At 41.4% G+C, this 20,962-nt stretch overlaps 1 protein-coding gene across 1 annotated transcript in view; it reads right to left on the bottom strand.

Moving 5' to 3' along the window:
• Window positions 1-712: 712 nt before the first annotated feature.
• Window positions 713-20,962, bottom strand: part of LOC118768401 (putative ankyrin repeat protein RBE_0319) — a 57,728-nt gene continuing 37,478 nt past the window's right edge. Inside the window, exons 6-7 of the mRNA XM_036514784.1 lie at window positions 4,799-4,971; window positions 713-1,058 (exon numbers count right to left, since the gene is read on the bottom strand). Of these exons, the coding sequence (XP_036370677.1) occupies window positions 899-1,058; window positions 4,799-4,971 (333 nt within the window). The 3' untranslated portion in view covers window positions 713-898. The remainder of the gene's footprint in view (window positions 1,059-4,798; window positions 4,972-20,962) is intronic.

Genomic DNA, 20,962 nt, shown 5'->3' with positions numbered 1-20,962 from the left:
ATGTTATCCAAACTTTGTAGTAAGTGTTAAATATAGTTACAAACAAAGAGTTGTGTGTTCAGTTTACATTTGGGACTATTATTTTATTTCTATAAACGTGAATACAAACACTTTGTTTAAACATAGACACACATTCAACGGTTCAATACTAATTTAACATTCAATAAAAATAATTGAATGATCAATATTGTTGGAGTGAATTTCGTAATTTTCTTTTCATTTATTACAATACATATTGCAATCTGAGATATTCTGGGTACATACCACAAGGGACAACATTTCATATCAAACATCAGACTACTGTAATTTTTGGAGCTCTTCATAAGATGACAAATTATGGAGAATTTCTGGAGGACAATTTTTCGTTGAAACTATCGATGCTATCTTTCACTAAATAAATATTAACAGCAACACAAAACAACTAACAATCAAAGTCTCTTATGTTGTTCCTTAATCTCTCAGTTGAGATTTCCTCATTGAATCTCCTATTTTACCAAAAATTGATGTTCTTGTAACTAACTTTGTTTTTAGCTATCAGATTCACAAGATACTCATAAATCAGTAATCACCTCTAATCACTTGCAATTGATATTAAAAAATTGATATTTCCTGATAAAAGCCAGGAATATTATTGATATTTCTGTTAGTCACTGTTTAACTTCCAGTATCCCTCACTAGTCTCCTTTTGCAGACAGCAACCTCTTGCAGTGGAGCAAACCTTGTACTGGGACAAAGACAAAATTTAGTGGATGGGGTGATTGATATAGTATCACAAAGAGAAGACATCTAGAACACCTTTTATCATAAATGTGTCAGCTTATGACAGACCTAGATCTGCACAACAATATAAAGTACATTATTCACCATCGTAAAGCCAATGAGACAAACAGACAGATCATTAAATTGCATTCTTACCAGGTACAGTAAAATTTTTTATAGGTTTTTCACACTTGGGACAATCACGAGGCTGATTCTCTTCATAGCACTTTCTGCATATAACTTTGTCTCCACATGGTAACAACGTCACAGAAACTTCTTTAACACCACACAGCAGACAACTGTGGAACAAAACAGAAACACATCCCACCAATAACATTCGTTTATAACAAATATTGGATTGAGTACATGTTTAGAGTACAAAATATAATGAGACACTAAAAGGACCAGCAATAGTACATAAAAAATTCTTTAACCAATTACATAAATGCAGATATGTGTGTGTGAGTATAAGAATGCTATACTCACACGTGTGTGTGTGTTGCATTCATATACATACTGTTGAATATATTTTTTGACTTTGATATGTCACAGAAATTGGTTTGTAATTAGCTCTAAACTAGAATTGAGGGATATTTCTGGAATATATTGTGTGTACACATTATGTTCCAGAAATATACTTCAATTCTAGTTTTGAGCTAATTTCCTTTGAACAAACCTTATTTGTTTAACAAGTGCTCTATTTTTAGATGTTTGATTTTGAAATATATGGATGGACAGACAGGCTACATTTGCCATGGATTCTTGTATGGATGAACAATATGCAACAAAACAGGTCAAAACTCTAAAACAGGACAATGCCCTAAGAATCATATCAGGTGTATATATATGTACAAAATCAGAGAACTCTTTTGAAAATTGATGAGTTGATTGCAGTAAATGTCATGCTTCTATCTGCCTTCAGTGTTCCAGTCCAATAAAAGGTAGACAATGGTTCTCTGATGGACGAAATGTAGGAAATATAGGACTACGAAGCTGGTCCTTTCTGTGGCTGATCTGTGTGTCTTTTCCAACAATTGCTGGCATCCAGACAGAAACTTCAGAAATTTGACATTAGAGATATTAAAGCAGGAATCCGTACAGAATCACACAACGAAGACTCATTCCATCATACTCAGTATACAAACCTGCCCCTAGTTATATCCACAACCCGGGGACACTGAGAAAGCAGCCACTGAATCTGGCCACACAGGATGCAATTGTGGTGTATCTGAAGAAATCATTGATCTATAACCATTGTCTCACAACTTGTCCACTTCAAATATGTTTCTCCCAAAAACAAAATCTGTCTCATTTGATTAGATCAAAATCCAGATTAGTTACATTAACCTCCCACTGAAGCATTTATCTGTTATTTATCTGCTTCTCAAAGGTAGCATCCTTTTCCTGCTACACCAACTTTTTCGAATTTGATTTTAGTAACTCTGTGTCCCCAGAACAAAGGAAAATTTCCAGTATTATTTCTTTGTCCAAAATGGGTGACCACTCATCACCTGTCAACTATTGTCCAGTCAGTTTCACTCATTGTCTCACCAAATTAATAAAGGCTTGTGCCAGAAAGAAACACTCTGAAACTCTCATCACCTTCTTCAACCCTCACAATTCAGATTTATCTTTAACTCCATCTGCTGTGATTTTCTTGAAAACATCTCCTAAATTGCACCAAAACTTTTGTAATTCTATGCCACACAAATTAATTCTGGTGAAACTGTTAGAAATATTCATAAGGTCTAATACTATATCTGGTTGATATGCTTCATTCTCCGTCAAATCAAATTAGTCACAGTTCAAGGAAAACATTCTGCATCACATCTGAAGATTTGCAGGGGTTTGTTCCTGGTCCTCTGAAGCTTCTTGTATTAACTAAATAGATGCCAACTCAAAGTATATGAGTATATGCTATAGGTCTTTCCTGCAAACTGATTTTGACTCCCTGCAGTAATGGATTGCTGACAGGCAACTCGAATTGCCTGTCGATTTTGAGAAGAAAACTCCATAATTTACCTACTCCATGCATAACACAAAACTTAAGAAGTCTCCTGGTGGACTTGATCTTGGTATTGATGAAAATAATGATCTGTGACGGACAAAGCACATTTCTAAAATCAACAAAAAACATCAAAAATGTTTTAGCATCACTTCACCTACTTCTTGTGAGTTCTCTACTTAAAGTTATATATGGCTATCATATGTCCACACTTAGAGTTTTCTCACTCTTTAATTGTTCCCTTTTCTGTCTGTCTGTCTTTTATGCCAGGAAAACTAAAAGCTATCCTAACCTTTCCACACCCCACCACAAGCAAGGCTCTACATCAATTCGTGGGCGTGGTAAACTTTTACTATCACTTTATCCCTTCTGCGGCAAAAGTGATGAGAACCCTATACAAGGCACTGTCAAAAGAGGGTTCAAAACGGCAGGTGGGGTGAGATGACTTCAGCCTTCAAATCCACAAAACAAGCCCTGACTCAAGCAAACTTGCTGTCCCATCCTCATATGTCCGCTTGGATTGAACTCACATTCACGCATCCGACACAGCCATTGGGGACGTTTTGGAATAACACATCAACAGTCAGTGGCGACTGCTCGCCTTCTTCAGCCGACATCTATGACCCCATGAACAGAAATACAGTGCTTTTGACAAGGAACTACTGGCTGTTCATCTAGGTGTCTGCCACTTTCGCTATTTCCTTGAAGCTCGCACATTTACAGTATTCACAGGTCACAAAGCCCTCACCTTCGCTATGAGCAAGCTCTTGGAACCTTGGCCTGCACGCCAGCAATGACAGTTATCAGCAATTTCTGAGTACACAACAGACATCCAACACATAGCCGGCAAGGGCAACCTAGTTGCCGACACATTCTCTCATGCTCCTACTCGCTCTCACACCTACCTAGCACCAATAACAGAAGGCCTGGATTACGAAGCTATGGTTGCAACCCAACGGGCAGATGATGAGATCAGGGCCTACCGCATTGCCATCACATCACTTTCTTAGCAGGATGTACACTTTGGCTCTAACGGCACAACCCTACTGTGTGACGTATTCACTGGGAAGACATGACCGAATTCTCCAATCAGCCTGGCGCAAGAGAGTTTTCGACATCATTCGTGGATTTTCCCACCCAGGTACTAAAGCCACACGGCGGCTGCTGTCAAGCAAATTTATCTGGCGCAGTATAGCCAAGAAAATTGGGGAGTGGACCAGGTCCTGCGACCCCTGTCAACAAGCCAAAGTCCATCAACATACCAAAGCACCCCTCAGCAACTATGAACCACCTCAAAACAAAAGAATATCAACAGTGAGTGTGAAACAAATTTGAACGAAACAGAAATAAGTGGCGACTTAAGCCCAGGTGTAGGTCAAGTAATAAACCTTTTGGTAAACGTATTCTCATCTTCACTAGTTTGTTTGCGTATAGCTTAACAAGGCTATAAAAGCTTAATTGGAATGCAATAACATCTTGTTAACAACATTTTGTTTTGGGAAGCGTCAAATGTGTTTTTTATTATACAAACAAGAAAGTGATATTTCTTACATACACACATATTGTTAGCGCGTATTTGTAGAAGATTTTTCTTTTATGAAACCTCACATAATGATGACCGATTTGGACAAAGAAGAAGCAGAAAAACTTGTTGGTAGACAAATTCCTCTTCTAAGTAACAATTTCATAATGTGTCCATTCACTTCATTATTTAATACTACATTCTTTCTGGTGGTCACAGAACTTTGAAATAGTGATTTAAGAGATATATGTTGGGGGTGGGGGTGGTCTGCAAGCTATAACTATCAATACAACCAATCATGTGACTATAATCAAAATAGTGTTCTTTGTTTGACCCCCTAACAAATGTATTTTCCATTTATTGTTCTTACTGTTATTGTGTAGTTTTTAGTCAAGACACTAGTGACAGTATAATTTATTGTTAGAATGAACACAACACAATACATATAAACTTGGTTATGTACAAAATTGAAGATTCACTGATTTACATTGTCTTTGCCATGGAATACTTACAACGGTGGGAAAAGCTCTTTTATTTTCTCTTGATAATCGGACTCTATGAGATCTACTGGGGTCTTCCCAGAATTGTTTTTTTGGTGAAAGTTTGCTTTCGAACGACCTAGATAGCAAGCAATAACGGTGCCACATAGCTTCTCTTCTTTTTCCAATCCAAGCCTTTTCCAGAACTGAAAATGATAAAATATAAAATGATGAATACAAAATTACACAAATATACATTACAGATGCCCCATATTACACAAAAATTCAACTACATTTACGCATAGTTTGAATATCCAGTGATTAAACTGGTAACACAGTATTGAGTTCCCTCATGGTTTTAAGTTTAGTCTATTTCCATTTTTCGTTTGTTTCTACTTTATTTTCTGCATTAAGATAATATTTTAAATATATGGTCAGAATATTCAACGGAACTGACCTTATTGAGTAACATCAAGTTCATTGATACTTAATGCATAAATATTCATTTGTCAAACACAATATCATAAATCATTCACTAAACAAAATATTAAAAAATCACAGAATCAAGTCAAAAATAGGAAATATAAAGGAAGAAATATCACAACAAACCAACAAGAACTTATCTATACATGGGGCTCGATAAAGCCAACTGGCCACAGCAAGGGAAATAGGGATCGGGGAGTATTGTGTATATAAATGGAACATGACAACAAAGCATGTATGTTATATCAGAGAGAGAGAGAGAGAGAGAGAGACCAGCTGAAACACAGCAATTTCTTCAGACATAAGACAAGCAACACCACACAGACAGAGCCAAGCATGTCGATAATGATTCCAGAATTAATAAAGAAGCATTTTTGGATGATGAAGGTGACGCAAAGACAGTAAGAATCAGTGTCACAGCTGAAGCAGCACATCAACACATTGTAGGTGATAAATTGTTCAAACTGTTAGTCTGATAGACAATTCCAGAAGTGAACTGAGACGAAGATTTGACTGTCAGCGTAGCATGTTCTCACCAAAGAAAACATTGCATCAGCACTGAGATGTTCATCAAACTGTCTGAGATAAAGTCACACATCTGTAGTGACCTTCATTCATATTGGAACCAGAGAGTTGGTTGAGTTCCACACACACAGAGTAACAGGCACATATATAAATATAAGATCCAAGGATTGAGGTGTAGAAAGAAAGTTGGTTTCAAGCAATCTGTAGTAAATGAGAAAAACAAAAACCTCTCAGGAACAAAAGTGGTTTATTGAGGCGGACGGTTGTAGTTTTTTTCTGTATTGAAGTATGATAAGTTGAAAAAAATATCTTTATATTTCATGGTAGATGACCAGGGCTCCTGAGTGAGCGAATAAGAATAGAAGAGTTAAGGAATGGAGTAGATACGATTGGGGCTACAAATGTTTCATAGCGAGCAGAACCTCGGAAATGGTAGATATCCAAGCAAGGTGTATAGCTGAGGCTAGTCATCAGGACAAGAGTATTTTGACTGAAAGGTAATTTAATTTGCTGCAAGGAGGTACATGTTAACTCATGGAAGATTTGGTCTGACGAGTAGCCTACGGTATTCACCCCACTTGGATATTTACCACATCCAAGCTTTCACTCTCTGTGAAGCATATGTAGCCCATGTATGTATGTATGTTGCATTTCTGCTTCTTGCAGGGCATTTGGACTCAGCATTAGCCTGGACAAGACTGTTGTAATGTTCCAGCCTGCACCAGGAAATCCATATAAAGAACCAGCTATCTTGGTTGAAGGAACAATTCTGAAGGTAGAAGACAAGTTTGTCTACCTGGGCAGCACACTCAGCCGTTCCTGCTCCTTGGATGAGGAAATATCTTTCAGGTTGCAGAGAGCAACTAATTCCTTCCAGTCCCAGTCCCATCAGTCTCGTGTCTGGTCCCAACAAGGCATCGCAAGGAGAACAAAAGTTGCCATGTACCGTGCATGTGTACTGAGATCGTTTCTCTACTCATGTGAGACATGGACTCTATACAAACGTCAGGTAAAGGTCCTTGAACGTTTTCATCAGAGATGTCTCAGACACATTCTCAATGTTGGCTGGACCTCAAAAATTCCAGACACACAGATCCTGAGGACAGCTGATATCTTGAGTATTGAGGCGGTGGTGCACAAGCACTGGTTACATTAGAGTGGACAACTTATTAGAATGAAGGATAGCAGGATTCCTAAGCAGATGCTATATGGGGAACTTGTGAATGGAAGGAGACTCCGGCAGAAACCAAGGCTGCGATTTAAGGACTGTGTCAAGTCCTCATTAAAGGCCTTATTACAAGCAGGACACTGACTGGGAGAACAATGCCTGTCATCGCCACAGATGGAGGAAGCAGGTTAAGGAAGGGATCGACACTTTTGAGAGAGCACGTATCCAGCATGAAGAACTTAAGCGAGCTGCGCGAAAGCGCATGGCTCATATAGTGAATGGGGAAAGCTTGGTCTGCAATGTTTGCAGTCGTGTATGCTTGTCAAGAGCAGGGCTCATTAGCCACCAACGGAGCCGCAAATGCAAAATATAAGTTAGTCCTAAAGCGCACAATGTTCCTGATGGTCTTCCTCGGTCACGAGTGGACGGCCATCATGCATGCATGTATGTATGTATGTATGTATGTTTGTATGCATGTATGTATGTATGTATTCATGTATGTATGTTTGTATGTATTCATGTATGTATGTTTGTATGCATGTATTTATGTATGTATGCATGTATTTATGTATGCATGTATGTATGCATGTATGTATGTTTGTATGCATGCATTTATGTATGCATGTATGTATGTATATATGTATGCATGCATGTATGCATGTATGTATGTTTGCATTTATGTATGCATGCATTTATGTATGCATGCATGCATTTATGTATGCATGCATGCATGTATGTATGTGTGTGTGTGTATGCATGTGTGTATGTATGTATGTATGTATGTATGTGTGTGTGTGTATGTATGTATGTATGCATGCATGCATGCATGCATGTATGTATGTATGTATATATGTATGTATGTATGTATGTATGTATGTATGTATGCATGCATGTATGTATGTATGTATGTATGTATGTATGTATGTATGTATATTCCTGTGAGAGTTAGAGGTTGGGAAGCTAACCAACTAAGGGATAGTTAAGTGTTTCTTATATGTATTAGCCCTCTTAACCATTTAGACCCTCTGAAGAAGCCTAGAGGCACACTTCATCATCCAAACTTTATCCACCATCCCTACAGAACACTGATGGCATGGTGATAGCATGGAGGATCTCATTGCCTCTCGGCATAAACGGTTTTAAGGAACTGACCTTTTACTCTTTTTTGTATTACTAGTACATGTGTCTGTAATGCATAGTCTTTGCGTGTGTATGTATTCTTATAATACTTTCTTATGTTTTTGAATAAATACACATAATAGAATGTCTACCGGATGATGTATGTCATTTTTGCATCCCCACCATCTTTTTGCCATATATATATATATATATATATATATATATATTTATATGCATATATATTCACATATATACAGGGGTTGGACAAAATAATGGAAACACCTTAAAATTTCAAACAAATTTATTTTGATATGGTGTAGGACCGCCTTTGGCAGTAAGTACAGCTTGAATTCTACAAGGTGTGGACTCATATAAAGTTTGAATTGTTTCCAAAGGAATTTTTGTCCATTCTTCAGCTAAAACAGGCTCCAGTTCTTGTAGTGATGATGGTGAAGGATATCAACACCTTACTTCTTTTTCTAAAATGCACCATAAATGTTCAATAATATTGAGATCTGGGGACTGTGGTGGCCAGATAAGATGTTTAACTTCACTAGAATGTTCCTCGTGCCATTCAGTAACAACTTTAGCTGTGTGAATTGTTGCATTATCATCCTGAAAGATTGCGTTTCCCTCCAGAAACAGTTCCGCAACCATAGGATGAATTTGAGCAGATAAAATGCTTAAATAGTCTTGACTATTAATTCTGACATGAAGAGAAACCATTGGGCCAGCAGATTTCCAAGATATAGCCCCCTCACCCCCAGATCATCACAGATCCTCCTCCATGTTTTACAGTTAGAAGAAGGCAGTTTGGGTCAAATACTTCTTTTGGCCGGTAGTCGGATAAAAGGTAAAGCATGACTCGTTCGAGAAAATAACATTCTTCCACTGCTCCAAGGACCAATTCTGTAGGTTTTTACTTCACTCTACATCCTTTGTAACGTTTGTTTTTGAAAGTAGGGGTTTTCTGATTGCAGCCCTCCCATGAAATTCGGCTTTGTGCAACTCCTGGTGAACAGTTTCTCGGGAACGTGGATTCTCAATGTGGTCATTAAGCTCTACAATAATTTTGGAAGCTGAACGTTTGTGATCCCTTCTAACTATTCTCGTAAGATTCCGTTGGCCTCTTTCTGAAAGTTTTGGTTTTCTGTCGGAGGTTTGTTTCGACAAGGAGGTTTTTTCCATCTTTCCCAAAAGGTATAATTATTTTTGAGACAGTTCTTCTAGATACACCAGAGATTTCGGTTGTTTTTGTTATGCTAGTGCCTGCCATACGAGCACCAACAATTCGACCTCTTTGAAAGTCCGATAGATCTGTCATTTTAATGAACTTTAATTACCTTTTTCTGATGATATCTGAAAAGAAACAGCAATTTTAGCTGGGGCTAAAAAGCTACTGTAACACCCACCTTTGTGGTTAGCCAAATTGAGATGGCTTTTATACTTTACATTGTCGAGCGATTACTGTTTACATCTCGTTCTGAGATTTAATAATGCTTACAGTCAGTTTTTCGAAATCAGTGGCAGACGTCACTAGAAAAACTCTTATATATTTGCAAACAGGCCTTGTCTTTCATCGTGATCTGGTGGTTTGTCACTCGTCTAGGGACCCCTCTTTCATCTGCGTATTGAGAAGTTTGCTGCCTATTTTGTTGAGTGAGTTCGTTTTTTGTTCGAGGTTGTTTGTGTTTGCTCGTGAATTGAACAGTTGTCCGTTGTGTGACAGTAATTTTCGCCCCACGGGGCTGAAAATTCTGTGTATAAACATTGTTATTACCTTCGGGATAATTTTTTTTTTTATTGAAAAATTGGTTCTCATAATTTGAGAAATGGAGTTCGACTTGGCGTCGAGGAGCGACTTTCCCGTGATGGGAAAAGGGGAACAGAAGGATATCGAGGTTAGAAAACAATCTTTTTTGGTCGCAGTGGGCGGAACCGTAACGGAAGTGGAATTCAAAATAGAACAGTTGTTCGAATACCGGAACTTGGTCAAAAAGGAAGGCAACAAAATAAAACTGGTACCGCCGCAAGCGATATTACAGGAAATAAAGGCCAAGACAGTCGTGTACAAGGTTTACAGTAACAAAGAGAAAAAAATAATGGACGTGAAGAACGAAATAGTAGAGAAGTGCTTGTCCCCGGTGTGGAGCAAAATTCGCTACGTCGGTCGAGGTGCCCGCAGCGCTACCGTTGAAGCACATTTCGACTCGGCTGATGTGGCAAGAGAAATTTCATCAATGACCTTAAAAAATGAGGACATTATGTTACTACCTACCTATATGGGCAAAAGAACTGCGAAACTATATGTAGAAGATATACCAAGAGGATATGATATAATGTGGGTAGCAGCGGCGGTTCTGCACGACGTAGAGCAGAAAGTCTCAATTCTGCAGATGAAAAGGAAAGAGGAGGTAAACTGGAAGGGACAAGCGCTCGAACTCCTCGTTCAAGCAGAAAATAAGGTGCTAGAAAACTTACCCGATAGGGTATTTATTGAGGAGGGAATTTCAATGAGAGTGTCAGTGGAGGGGCGCAGACCTAGGTGTTTCAAATGTGGTGAAAAGGGTCACGTCCGCTCGAACTGCATAAAAAAAAAGAAAAACAGCGAAGCCCCTCCTCAAAGTGCTTCAAACACAGAAAAAGAAAAGGCGGAAAAAGACCCCAAGACTGCGACAAGGAAGGGAATCGAAACGGAAGATGAAAATGAACAAATGGAATTTACACAGGAGACACACAAAAGAAAAAAAGAAAATACCCTGGACTCCCCTCCCCAAACAAAGATAAAATCAGCAAACATCGCAGAGATACATACAAAACAAATTCCCCAGCCCTACCCCCACGGCACTGTATTCATTGGAACACAGTTCGCCAAGCCCCTCCCCATAAAACAAGATTGGAAAAAATTGATTAAAAAAAATGAAAAGATTGTAGCATTCGACGAGAGAAACGATAGAGTGTTCAAGTATTTTAAATTTTCAAAACTGAAATTATTCAGTAAGTCTGCAGACACTAAGTCGACCACTCGTTTTGCAAAAATAAAAGAAGACGAGTGGAAGGAAAAAACACTCTAAGAACATTTAAAAAATAACCTTATCAGAGACGTAACTAACGAAATACTGGAGGGCAAACTTACTATATAACCCCGGCAACCACACCTACCCAGAGCCCGATGGCAACGCCGGTTAAGAGCCCTGCAGCTACGACCACAAGGGAGGAAGAAGGGGAAGCATGCAGATTTAAACTGTCATGCTCCCTGTCCCAACCGTAAGTTTATTTAATTTTTTCTCTCTCCGACAATGGCAAAGCTGGGTTGTGTGAATGTGCGTGGAATGGGGTCGAAATGGAAACAAATTTGTCTCCTGAACGACCTCACGACACACGGAGTGGACGTAGCTATTGTAACCGAGTCCAAGATGAACGGGGCCCAAGCGTTCTCGCCTCTTCTAAATGGTTTCGAGAATTTATCTCTCCTAGCCGAGGAGGAGGAAGGGGCGTGGCAGTCCTTACCAGGAAGAGCTTGGACTTGCAGGTAAGTACTGTCTTTCTGGACCCAGAAGGCAGGCTGGTCGTTCTGGATGTGACCCACGTAAGTAAACAGTCCTTCAGGTTGGTAGCTGTCTACGCTCCGAATGCGTGTAGGCAGTCGGGTTTTTTTCGGAATCTGGAGCACTCTTTAGTGACGTCGAAAACGGTAGTCTTAGTAGGGGACTTTAACACTGTCCTCGAAGCGCGGGTCGACAGTGTTAGCTCAACCAATAGAAAGGGGAACCCTAGCCTCAAGGGTCTACTAGAGAGCTTTAATCTAGTAGACCGTTATCGACTGGATGAGCCGAGCGTTCCACAGTGGACGTGGAGTAACAACGACGGCTTACGCAGATCGTATATTCGTTAGGAAAAGAGATAAGGATACGTTTACTTGTCCACAGTTTCACATTGTGCCCTACACGGATCACAAATTTGTGACTTGTAGGGTGCAATTAGATAAGTGCCATAGACAGGGACCCGGGTACTGGAAGCTGAACAAGTCTATTTTGAATTGTGAAGACTTCCGTACCCGGATTAAGGTGTTAGTACAGAGGGCATTATGTGGCACCATCATTAACAATAGATGGTGGCACTCCCTCAAAAGAGCCATTCGTTCAGAGTCCATTAGATTTAGCAATCAGCTATGGTTAGATAGGTCTAGGATAGAGGACGATTTAGTTAAGAATCTAAACGAGGCAATGGAATCTGGCTCTGCATCCGGAGTGATGGCGGCAAGGACGGTATTGTACCGTCACCTTAACTCCAAACACGTTAGAGCTAAGCTACGCGCAGGGAAACGAGAAGGTATTAACGTTGCCGGATGGGCCCGTCGAGTGGAGAGTCAGAGAGGTAACAAAGCTTCAATTAAGTCTTTAACTGACGAACAGGGACACAAGATCTATGGACAGGAGGAGATGCAAAAGTTTCTTCACCAGCATTTCGCCCGCGCGTTCGGGAGGTGTGGGTCGCTGGAGCGGGGGAGGGTCTTAAAGGACTTCCTAGCCGGCGGACCGCGGCTCTCGGGGCGTGAGGTGGAGTGCTGTGAATGAGCGATCACTACCGCGGAGATAGAGGGGGTACTGGCCGGATGCGCCGGGGAGAAGTTACCGGGGTTGGATGGTCTGCCCTACGAGTTTTACCAAAGTATGCCGGACTTGTTCGGGGGAATACTGGCAGGCGTCTACGCGAACTGACAGCAGAACGGGAGAATTCCCAGTTCTGTAAGCCGGGGAGTGGTGACGCTAATCCAGAAAGACCCGAGCAAGGGGGATAACATTAGTAATTACAGGCCCATAACTCTACTTAATGTAGCGTTAAAGATTTTGGCCAAGGTGTTGGCAAAAAGGTTGACGACTGTCGTGGAGAAACTTGTAGGGAAAGCACAGACATGTGCAATTCCAGGCAGGTCGATCCAGGACAATCTTCACCTTATACGCTACACCTGAGATAGGGTGGGTAAATTAACCGGCAAGGGCGGGGTAATGGTCCATTTAGACCAAAGTAAAGCATTCGATAGGGTAGACCATAAGTACCTGGCGACAGTCCCGAAGCGGCTGGACTGGGCCCTGAATTTCGCGGGTGGATCTCCGCTATGTATAGCGGCATCAAGTCCACCGTCCAGATAAACGGTTACCTAACGGAACCGTTTTCGATCGAATGTTCAGTTCGTCGAGGGTGCCCCTTGTCACCACTTTTGTACGTGTTGGCTCTCGAGCCATGGCTGCGAAATTTGGAGAGGCTGGGAAGTAACCCGGATGAGATCGGAGGCGGGAGGACGGTTTCTGCTTATGCGGATGACGTCACCCTCATCGTGTCCAATGAGGCTCAGCTACCTTGTGTAGAAGATGCTATCAGAGGATACGAGGCGGTGGCAGGAGCAAAAGTTAACAAGGACAAGTCGATTGGCTTACGCCTCGGCACCTGGAGGAGCAAGTCGATATCGTCCAGTGCCGTGGGACACTGGACAGATGGTCCTTTTAAGTTGCTAGGAGTTTTGTTTGAGCCAGACTCCCAAACGGAGAGGAATTGGAGTGAGGTGACGGGCAAGGTGGAGGCCATAGTACGGACCTGGTCCGGAAGGTTTCTGTCCTTGAAAGGAAGGGCGGAGGTGGTACAGGTGTTCATTGCATCTGTAATCACTTACCGCCTGACCGTTGTCCCTTGCCCCGATTCATGGCTTAGCAAGTTGGAGCGAATCCTTTTCCGCTTTTTGTGGAAGGGAGGAAAGCCACTTGTGAGGCGCTCCGTTTGCTGCCAGGAACCGTTAAAGGGTGGGTTAGGAATGCCTTGGTTGATGATGCGCAGACATGCGTTGAGGCTGAAGCATCTCTGGCACCACCTGGAGGGTGATAAGGTGTGGAGTCCGCTGGCAGGGGAATTTTTCCCGAGACCGGCTTCCTTAGTGAATTTTAAACCCGGTTGCATCAAAAGACGGAATCTGACTTTATGGCAAAAGGAGTGCCGACAGGCACTCACGGTGATCCACAAGGCGGGCAAGGCCGGCTGCGGAAATACCACCTCGGTATTTTATAGCAGGCTGGTAGAGGCAAAGAACGACGACGTCCTAGAGGGGCTCTGGGGTTTGACGAAGACCAGCTTACCAACCTGTTTAAAAAGACTTTCAGGACTGGGTATTTGGATAATTTCCAAAGATCCCTGGCCTGGCAATGTTATAGGAATGCTTTACCTGTTCGCGAGAAGTTATCGCGGCACGGAATTTCAGTGCCACCGACATGTCCAAGATGCGGGTTGGACGATGAAACCGTCCAGCACGCTTTTGTACATTGTCGGCAGTTGTCAGACTTGATAAGTTACGCAGAACACGTGTTATCGCATCTGGGACGAGTACAGCTGTCGGCTGAGTCTATGATTAAGATGATACCGCCAACTGGACTCTAGAAGGAAGGCGAGGCATGTTTTCACTGCACGGTTGCAGTAGTAAAAGAATGCATGTGGCGTACAAGAATGGAAGGAGTCGCAATAGGATCCTTTGTCTCAGGCCCCGGCTTGCTCACTTACTTCAGATATCATCTGAAGAGCAAAATGGGGCTAGAAAAGAAGACCTTACCACGAGGTGTGTAGGAAAAAAGATGGAAGGAAGTGGAGAAAAAGGTGGGTGTCAGAAACCCAGTTTAACTATGGATGGAGAAGAGGAAAGGAAGCCTGCGGGGCCTTATAGGTTGCCGGGCTTTAAAATATATCGGTAAGATTTCAATCTAATGCAATGTTATATTAGTCAATGCAAACGACAATTAAATACAGTTTTTTGTATAATGAATAATCCATATATTTTGGAAATTTTTAAACGAACCACTTAACTGTTTTTTGTATGTATGTCCTGTATTGTTCTTCTATGTACTGATTTTATAATCGTAATAAAGAATTAATCGTGATCTGGTGATTACCGCCCGTTGATAAGAGACAATAATCTCGAAACCGCGGTCCGGTGCGTATCACTTAGGCTTACAATAAAGGGATGGCCTCCCTTTGCAAATACCTGAAGGGCACAGAAATTGTGTCTAAAACCAGCTGGAGATGTTGATCTTCTGGGACTAAAAAGCTACAGTAACACCCCCCTTTGTGGTTAGCCATTTTGAGATGGCTATTATACTTATATATATATATATATACAACAACAATTGAGGAGCGGCTACAATAGGCCGTTCGACCCACTAGAAATAGCAGCCAGGGCTCCAACCGCAAATAGTAGTAATTCCGAAATCAGAGCATTTACCTTGTTTTTCTTTAGACAATGCATTGTTTCGGCGTTTTTTAATGGTAAACCAGCCTGATTAAATTAAATTAAACTTAATCAAGTCAATCTTCCAAAAGGCCAACGCGCTCATCAGTAAAGGAGCCAGAAGGGACAGAAATTACACGAGGCAGCTACCTTCATGCCTCGGTAATATCTGACCTAAAATTTTCAAAATCATCGTACTCGCGCCAAATATAAACTGCCGATTCAATTTCGGAATTAATCAGAAAATTATCAATTAATCAATTTAGGGTAGCAAAAAATTCAATAGAAATTATTTTGCCACCAGCGGTCTAGTGAGAAAGAGGAAATAGTCAGAGACTATTAATAAATTCAACAACAATTGAGGAACGGCTACAATAGGCCGTTCGACCCACTAGAAATAGCAGCCAGATATATATATATCTGTAAATGTAATATGAAACAATTATTCGGTAGCCATGATAAAACTCCGAGTTTCGGATACCAAGGTGGAAATCCACACCGCCATCTCTTCAGTTATCTGGCCATCGGAAAAATGCTATGAAAAATGACCGTTAAACAAAGGGAAATTACTGTGGGATTGACTGTTATTAAGACAAAAGAGCTATTCAAATGACTTCTAAGTAAGGGGGTAAAAAAGTTCATAGTATTCGCGTAAGCATGCCTGTTCATACCTACACATGTGCGCCCGCACACCTATGAGCGTGCGCCTAAAGTATACATTCCTTCACCCTCACTTGAAAACGTATACATTTTCAATCACATCTTTCGTCAAATGTATATGTATATACATACATACAAACCCGCACACACACACGCTCGCACCATAAACGCCCATACACACGGTCTATGTAATATAGAAAGACGGCTCATCTGGAATAGCAGCTTAGACCCGGCTTCATGTCTGAATTCCAGAACTGAACTTTTCGGTCCATGTCCATGCGTGGCCAAATATTTGTTACATTTTCGGTCCCCACCACCCGAGACTACAGATAGAACTTGCATTCTCATTCCTGTCTCAAACTCATTTTAGACCTGTTCAAGAAAGAGAAGGCAAACTGAAACATCAGTCGTGGTTCTATAAAAGGCAAACTTCTGGCTAAATGCAGGTTCATCATCTGGGATGAAGCAACAATGATCCATAAGGTTTCCCTTCAAGACCTGAGACACAATACCAGGCTCATGGGAGGTGCCGCAATCTTGCTTGCAAGAGAATTTAGACAAACTTTGCCCGTGGTTCCATAGGGAACAAGAGCTGATGATGTAAATGCTAGCATAAAGTTGCCCTCCCTATGGAGCAGTGTGCAAACGTTGAGACTCACAACCAGCTGAATGGTGATGATGCAGACATGACTTTTTCAAAGCAACTGTTGGACCTTGGTAATGGTACTTCGGTTGGCGAGAAGGATGGTTGGGCAAGCTTGCCTTTTGGACATATGGTATCTGCTTTAAAGGAACTAATGAATAAGGTGTTTCCACATCAAAGGAATCACTTTACAGACCACAACTGGCTGAAAACCCGTGCCATTTTAGTTCCAAAGAATGTGGCAGTTGATGATTTGAACATCAAACTTCTGGAACAGTTGCCAGGTGAGTGTCACATCTTCAATTCCATTGACGCTGTATTCAACATCGATGAAGCTGTGAATTATCCAGTTGAATTCTTGAATAGTCTAATACCACCCGGCCTCCCGCCTCACAACTTTCACCTCAAGATTGGGGCACTAGTTATGCTCCATCGAAACCTCAATCCACCAAAGCTTTGCAATGGCACACGACTTATAATACAGAAGATGATGCCAACAGTCTTGGAGACAACAATTTTGACTGATAAAGCAAGCGGTGAGCCTGTATTCATTCCTAGAATTCCACTGATTCTCTCGGATATACCTTTCCAGTACAAGCACCTGCAATTCCCGTTGAAACTGAGCTTTGCAATGACCATTAACAAGACCCAGGGGGAGTCCTTAGATGTGGTAGGTCTGAACATGGACAACTTTATGTGGGATCCTCAAGAGTTGGAAATCCTAATTATTTGTTTATTTATGCCCCACAAGGAAAGACCAAAAATGTTGATTATCAAGAAGCTCATGGCCGCAGCTCTGAGCTGAAACTTAAAAAAACTTTAAAAAAAACTTAATAAGATTCACCAAATTATCAGGTATTTATTATTTTACTGTAATATTTGTAAGTTTTATAAATGAATTGATAATCTACATGTTATTTTATTTTAAAATGAAAAGTTATTTGTATGTCTACTGTAAAACTAAATGTCAGTCTGTTTCTACATCCATTTTAAATCTATTTCAACACTAACTGTCGGCAGTTGTCAGACTTGATAAGTTACGCAGAACACGTGTTATAGCATCTGGGACGAGTACAGCTCTCGGCTGAGTCTATGATTAAGATGATACCGCCAACTGGACTCTAGAAGGAAGGTGAGGCATGTTTTCATTGCACGGTTGCAGTAGTAAAAGAATGCATGTGGCGTACAAGAATGGAAGGAGTCGCAATAGGATCCTTTGTCTCAGGCCCCGGCTTGCTCACTTACTTCAGATATCATCTGAAGGTATCATCTAAGGGTTATATTCACTGGGAATGCACAAAAACTCTCTTCAGAGTTATTTGCTTTGAATTGTTAGCATCTCATATCCGATCAGCTTGTTATTACGTAACATGCTTCACGATTTTGGTATACATAACTTACTGGTATTTCCTCCAAAGTTTTGTATACTCTAGCAATGCAATAAAGCCCTTGTCGGGGCTAAGTTATAATTGAATTCTTACAATCGGGTAACTAATTCCATGTTACAATGTAACTGACTTCACGATTTGGGTATTCATAACTTATTGTGATTTCCTAAAAACAAGATCCTATGTAAGACAGTTCGATATTCTCTGTAAATAAACAAAAACCGTTTTAAGGGCTACATATTTTGTATTCTTATTATTGGATTAGCAAAACAATTATGCAAATAGAACCAAGGATAAGCCCCGCTTTTCTAGGAAACTCCGAGTACATCAGCTAGTATATATATTTATATATGTAATTATCATCACTAATTGTATGTCTTGGTGAAAGATTTAAACTGCTTCTGGTAGTGGGGCCTTGGTACAAGAATTCCAGAGTTTCGAGGAGTGTGGAACCATCTGTTAACCACCAGTGTCCCCAGGTCTAATCTGCCCAGAGTAGTAGCAGCTGTTAGGCCCCCAACTATGGGTTAACTTGCATGTGTTGTTTCGGGTAGATGGAGCTCATCAGCCTGGAAGGCAGTCCGTCTCGGTGAAGGAAATTCTGATAGAAAACCATCGCTACTATGTAGGCTAGCATGAACAAGGCAGATTTCAATTATATCCGAGATATCCAGCAGCCTGCTGCAACGACTCTAACCAGATCCAATATGTCACCAATCCCAGTGGTGCCACTGGTGAAGGCGAGTGACCAGGCGAGTGGACCTTATGATCACAATACATGGTCCACCCTGAACAAAATCACAGGAAAGCCCTCTGTGGCTTGAACAATGAGTCTCTTCGCTTCCTTCCCTAAGTAGCGATAGTAATCCGGGCAACAGGAGAAGGCTGGGTCAGCTGCGAACCCCTAATCCGGATCCACATGATGTCGGCTCCTACGTAAAGGTTGATTTTATCGGCAGCTGTAGGATGTAACTGGCTTGGCCTATTCAGGTTTGACCAAAATGGTGACCGGATTACCAAGCTAATCAACCAGAAAAGAACCTCTTATCTGGCGTGGGAGAATTTCATATGCTCCCCCACTTGCAATGCTTCCAAGAGGCCAAGCAGAAATACCGGAATAGGATCTATGAACTCCAGAATCTCTGGTGTCGAGCAAAAACAAGGGAGATAGTCATTCACGGACAGCAGGGACCTTACATATTTTTATGCTGTGACAAAGGAAACTTTTGGTCCTTTTGCAGAATAACAAATATACTCAAATCGGCTGATGCCTTAAACCTCCCTTGCAGTCACTCAAAATATCTTTGAACGATGGAAGAAACATTTTCAAATACGCCTCCATCGGTCATCTGCCCCAGTGATTGACTTGCTCCATAATGTCCCCCAATATCCGACACGACACTGGATGTCACTACCCTGGGTTTGAAAAGGCACTAAAACGTATGAAGACATGGAAAGCACCTGGTCCTGACAACATATCTCTGGGGCTCCTGTCTCATGGTGTTCAAATCTTGAAGACTAAGATGTATATGGTTATCCAAAGCCTGTGGGAGATGGAGGCTATTCTTGCGGACCTGTAAAGACCAGACCATCATTACAGTCTTCAAGAAGGGTGACCGGACAATTTGTGGAAACTATCTCGGTATCTCCTATTCTCAGTATTGCTGGAAATATCTTCGCCAGGATCCTGTTAGATTAGTGGTCGTTGTTGAGAATGTTCTTCCAGAGTCACAGTAAGGCTTCTGCCCTACCCAGGGTACCATCGACATGGTCTTTTGTACTTAGCTTCTCCAAGAAAAGACACTCGAGCAGAGAAAGCCAATTCTTTGTGTTCTGGGACTTAGAGAAGGCTTTCGGCAACATACTGAGACCTACAATAGGGGTCACTCTGAAGCGTTATGTTTCTCCCAATTAATTTGTGCGCCTCATTCACACTCTATATGACGGAAAGTCTGGCCGAATCATCGCCAAGAACGCTCTCGCCAGTTCCATCCCAATTACGACTGGCCTGAAGCAATGATGCATTCTCATTCTTACTCTGTTTTCCCTCTACCCTAATGCTATGATTCATGAAACCCCTAATATGGCTCCTGGTGCAGATATCCGTTACAGAATAGATGAAGTGCTTTTCAACACCGACGGTTTAGAGCTCGTCGACATTTCCACCTTGGCCAAAGTACATGAGCTGCAGCGCGTTGATGACAATATGCACATTCGTGCACTTCCTTTTTGATCTTCAGAAAGCTGTGAACGTCTAGGAAAATTTGTGTACCGGCATTGATCTGAGCACAAATGTAAAGAAGACGAAGATCTTTGTACAGGGAGGGTCTGGCCCACCTACCTCCTGATTTTGGTGTCTTAAAGCTACATGTTACTGCCTTGAAAGTCGTGGAGAATTTCTTATATCTTGGAAGCTACCTGCCTAGACAAATAAGAAAGACAAACAAGGTCAACGAAACCCCTACTTCTTTTGGAAAATTTTCAAAATGAGTCTTACTAAACCACGACCTCCCCATCCAAATGAAAACCATGGTATTCTGATCTTCCCACACCCCTCTACGGCTGTGAGAGGTGGGTGCTGTATCATATGGCTTGATGAAAGTCGAGCGTTTCGAACCGCACAAATAAAATTTCACGCAATTATGGGGAGTCAATGGAAAGACTACATTACCAATAAAGAGGAAATTCTGTTCCGAGTCAGACTACCCTGTATTGATGCTATGATAACTTGATACCACCTCCGCTAGTCGGCCACATCAAATATTTTTTGTGGAGTTGGCATCAGGCAACAGAGCATGCGAAGCCTCCAAATTCCATTTCCGAGGTCAACTCAAGGCCACTCCCTTACGCTGCTCCATTGACCCAAGTACCTGGAAGGCTGTCACCAAGGACCGTCCATAGTAAAGGAAAACATACTAAGGACCTTACTTCATTGTATCCATTC

This window comes from Octopus sinensis, linkage group LG29 (genome assembly GCF_006345805.1).
Source record: "Octopus sinensis linkage group LG29, ASM634580v1, whole genome shotgun sequence".
NCBI lineage: Eukaryota > Metazoa > Mollusca > Cephalopoda > Octopoda > Octopodidae > Octopus > Octopus sinensis.
Note: the sequence above shows the minus strand (reverse complement) of the source record. Positions and strands in the feature narration are given on the sequence as shown.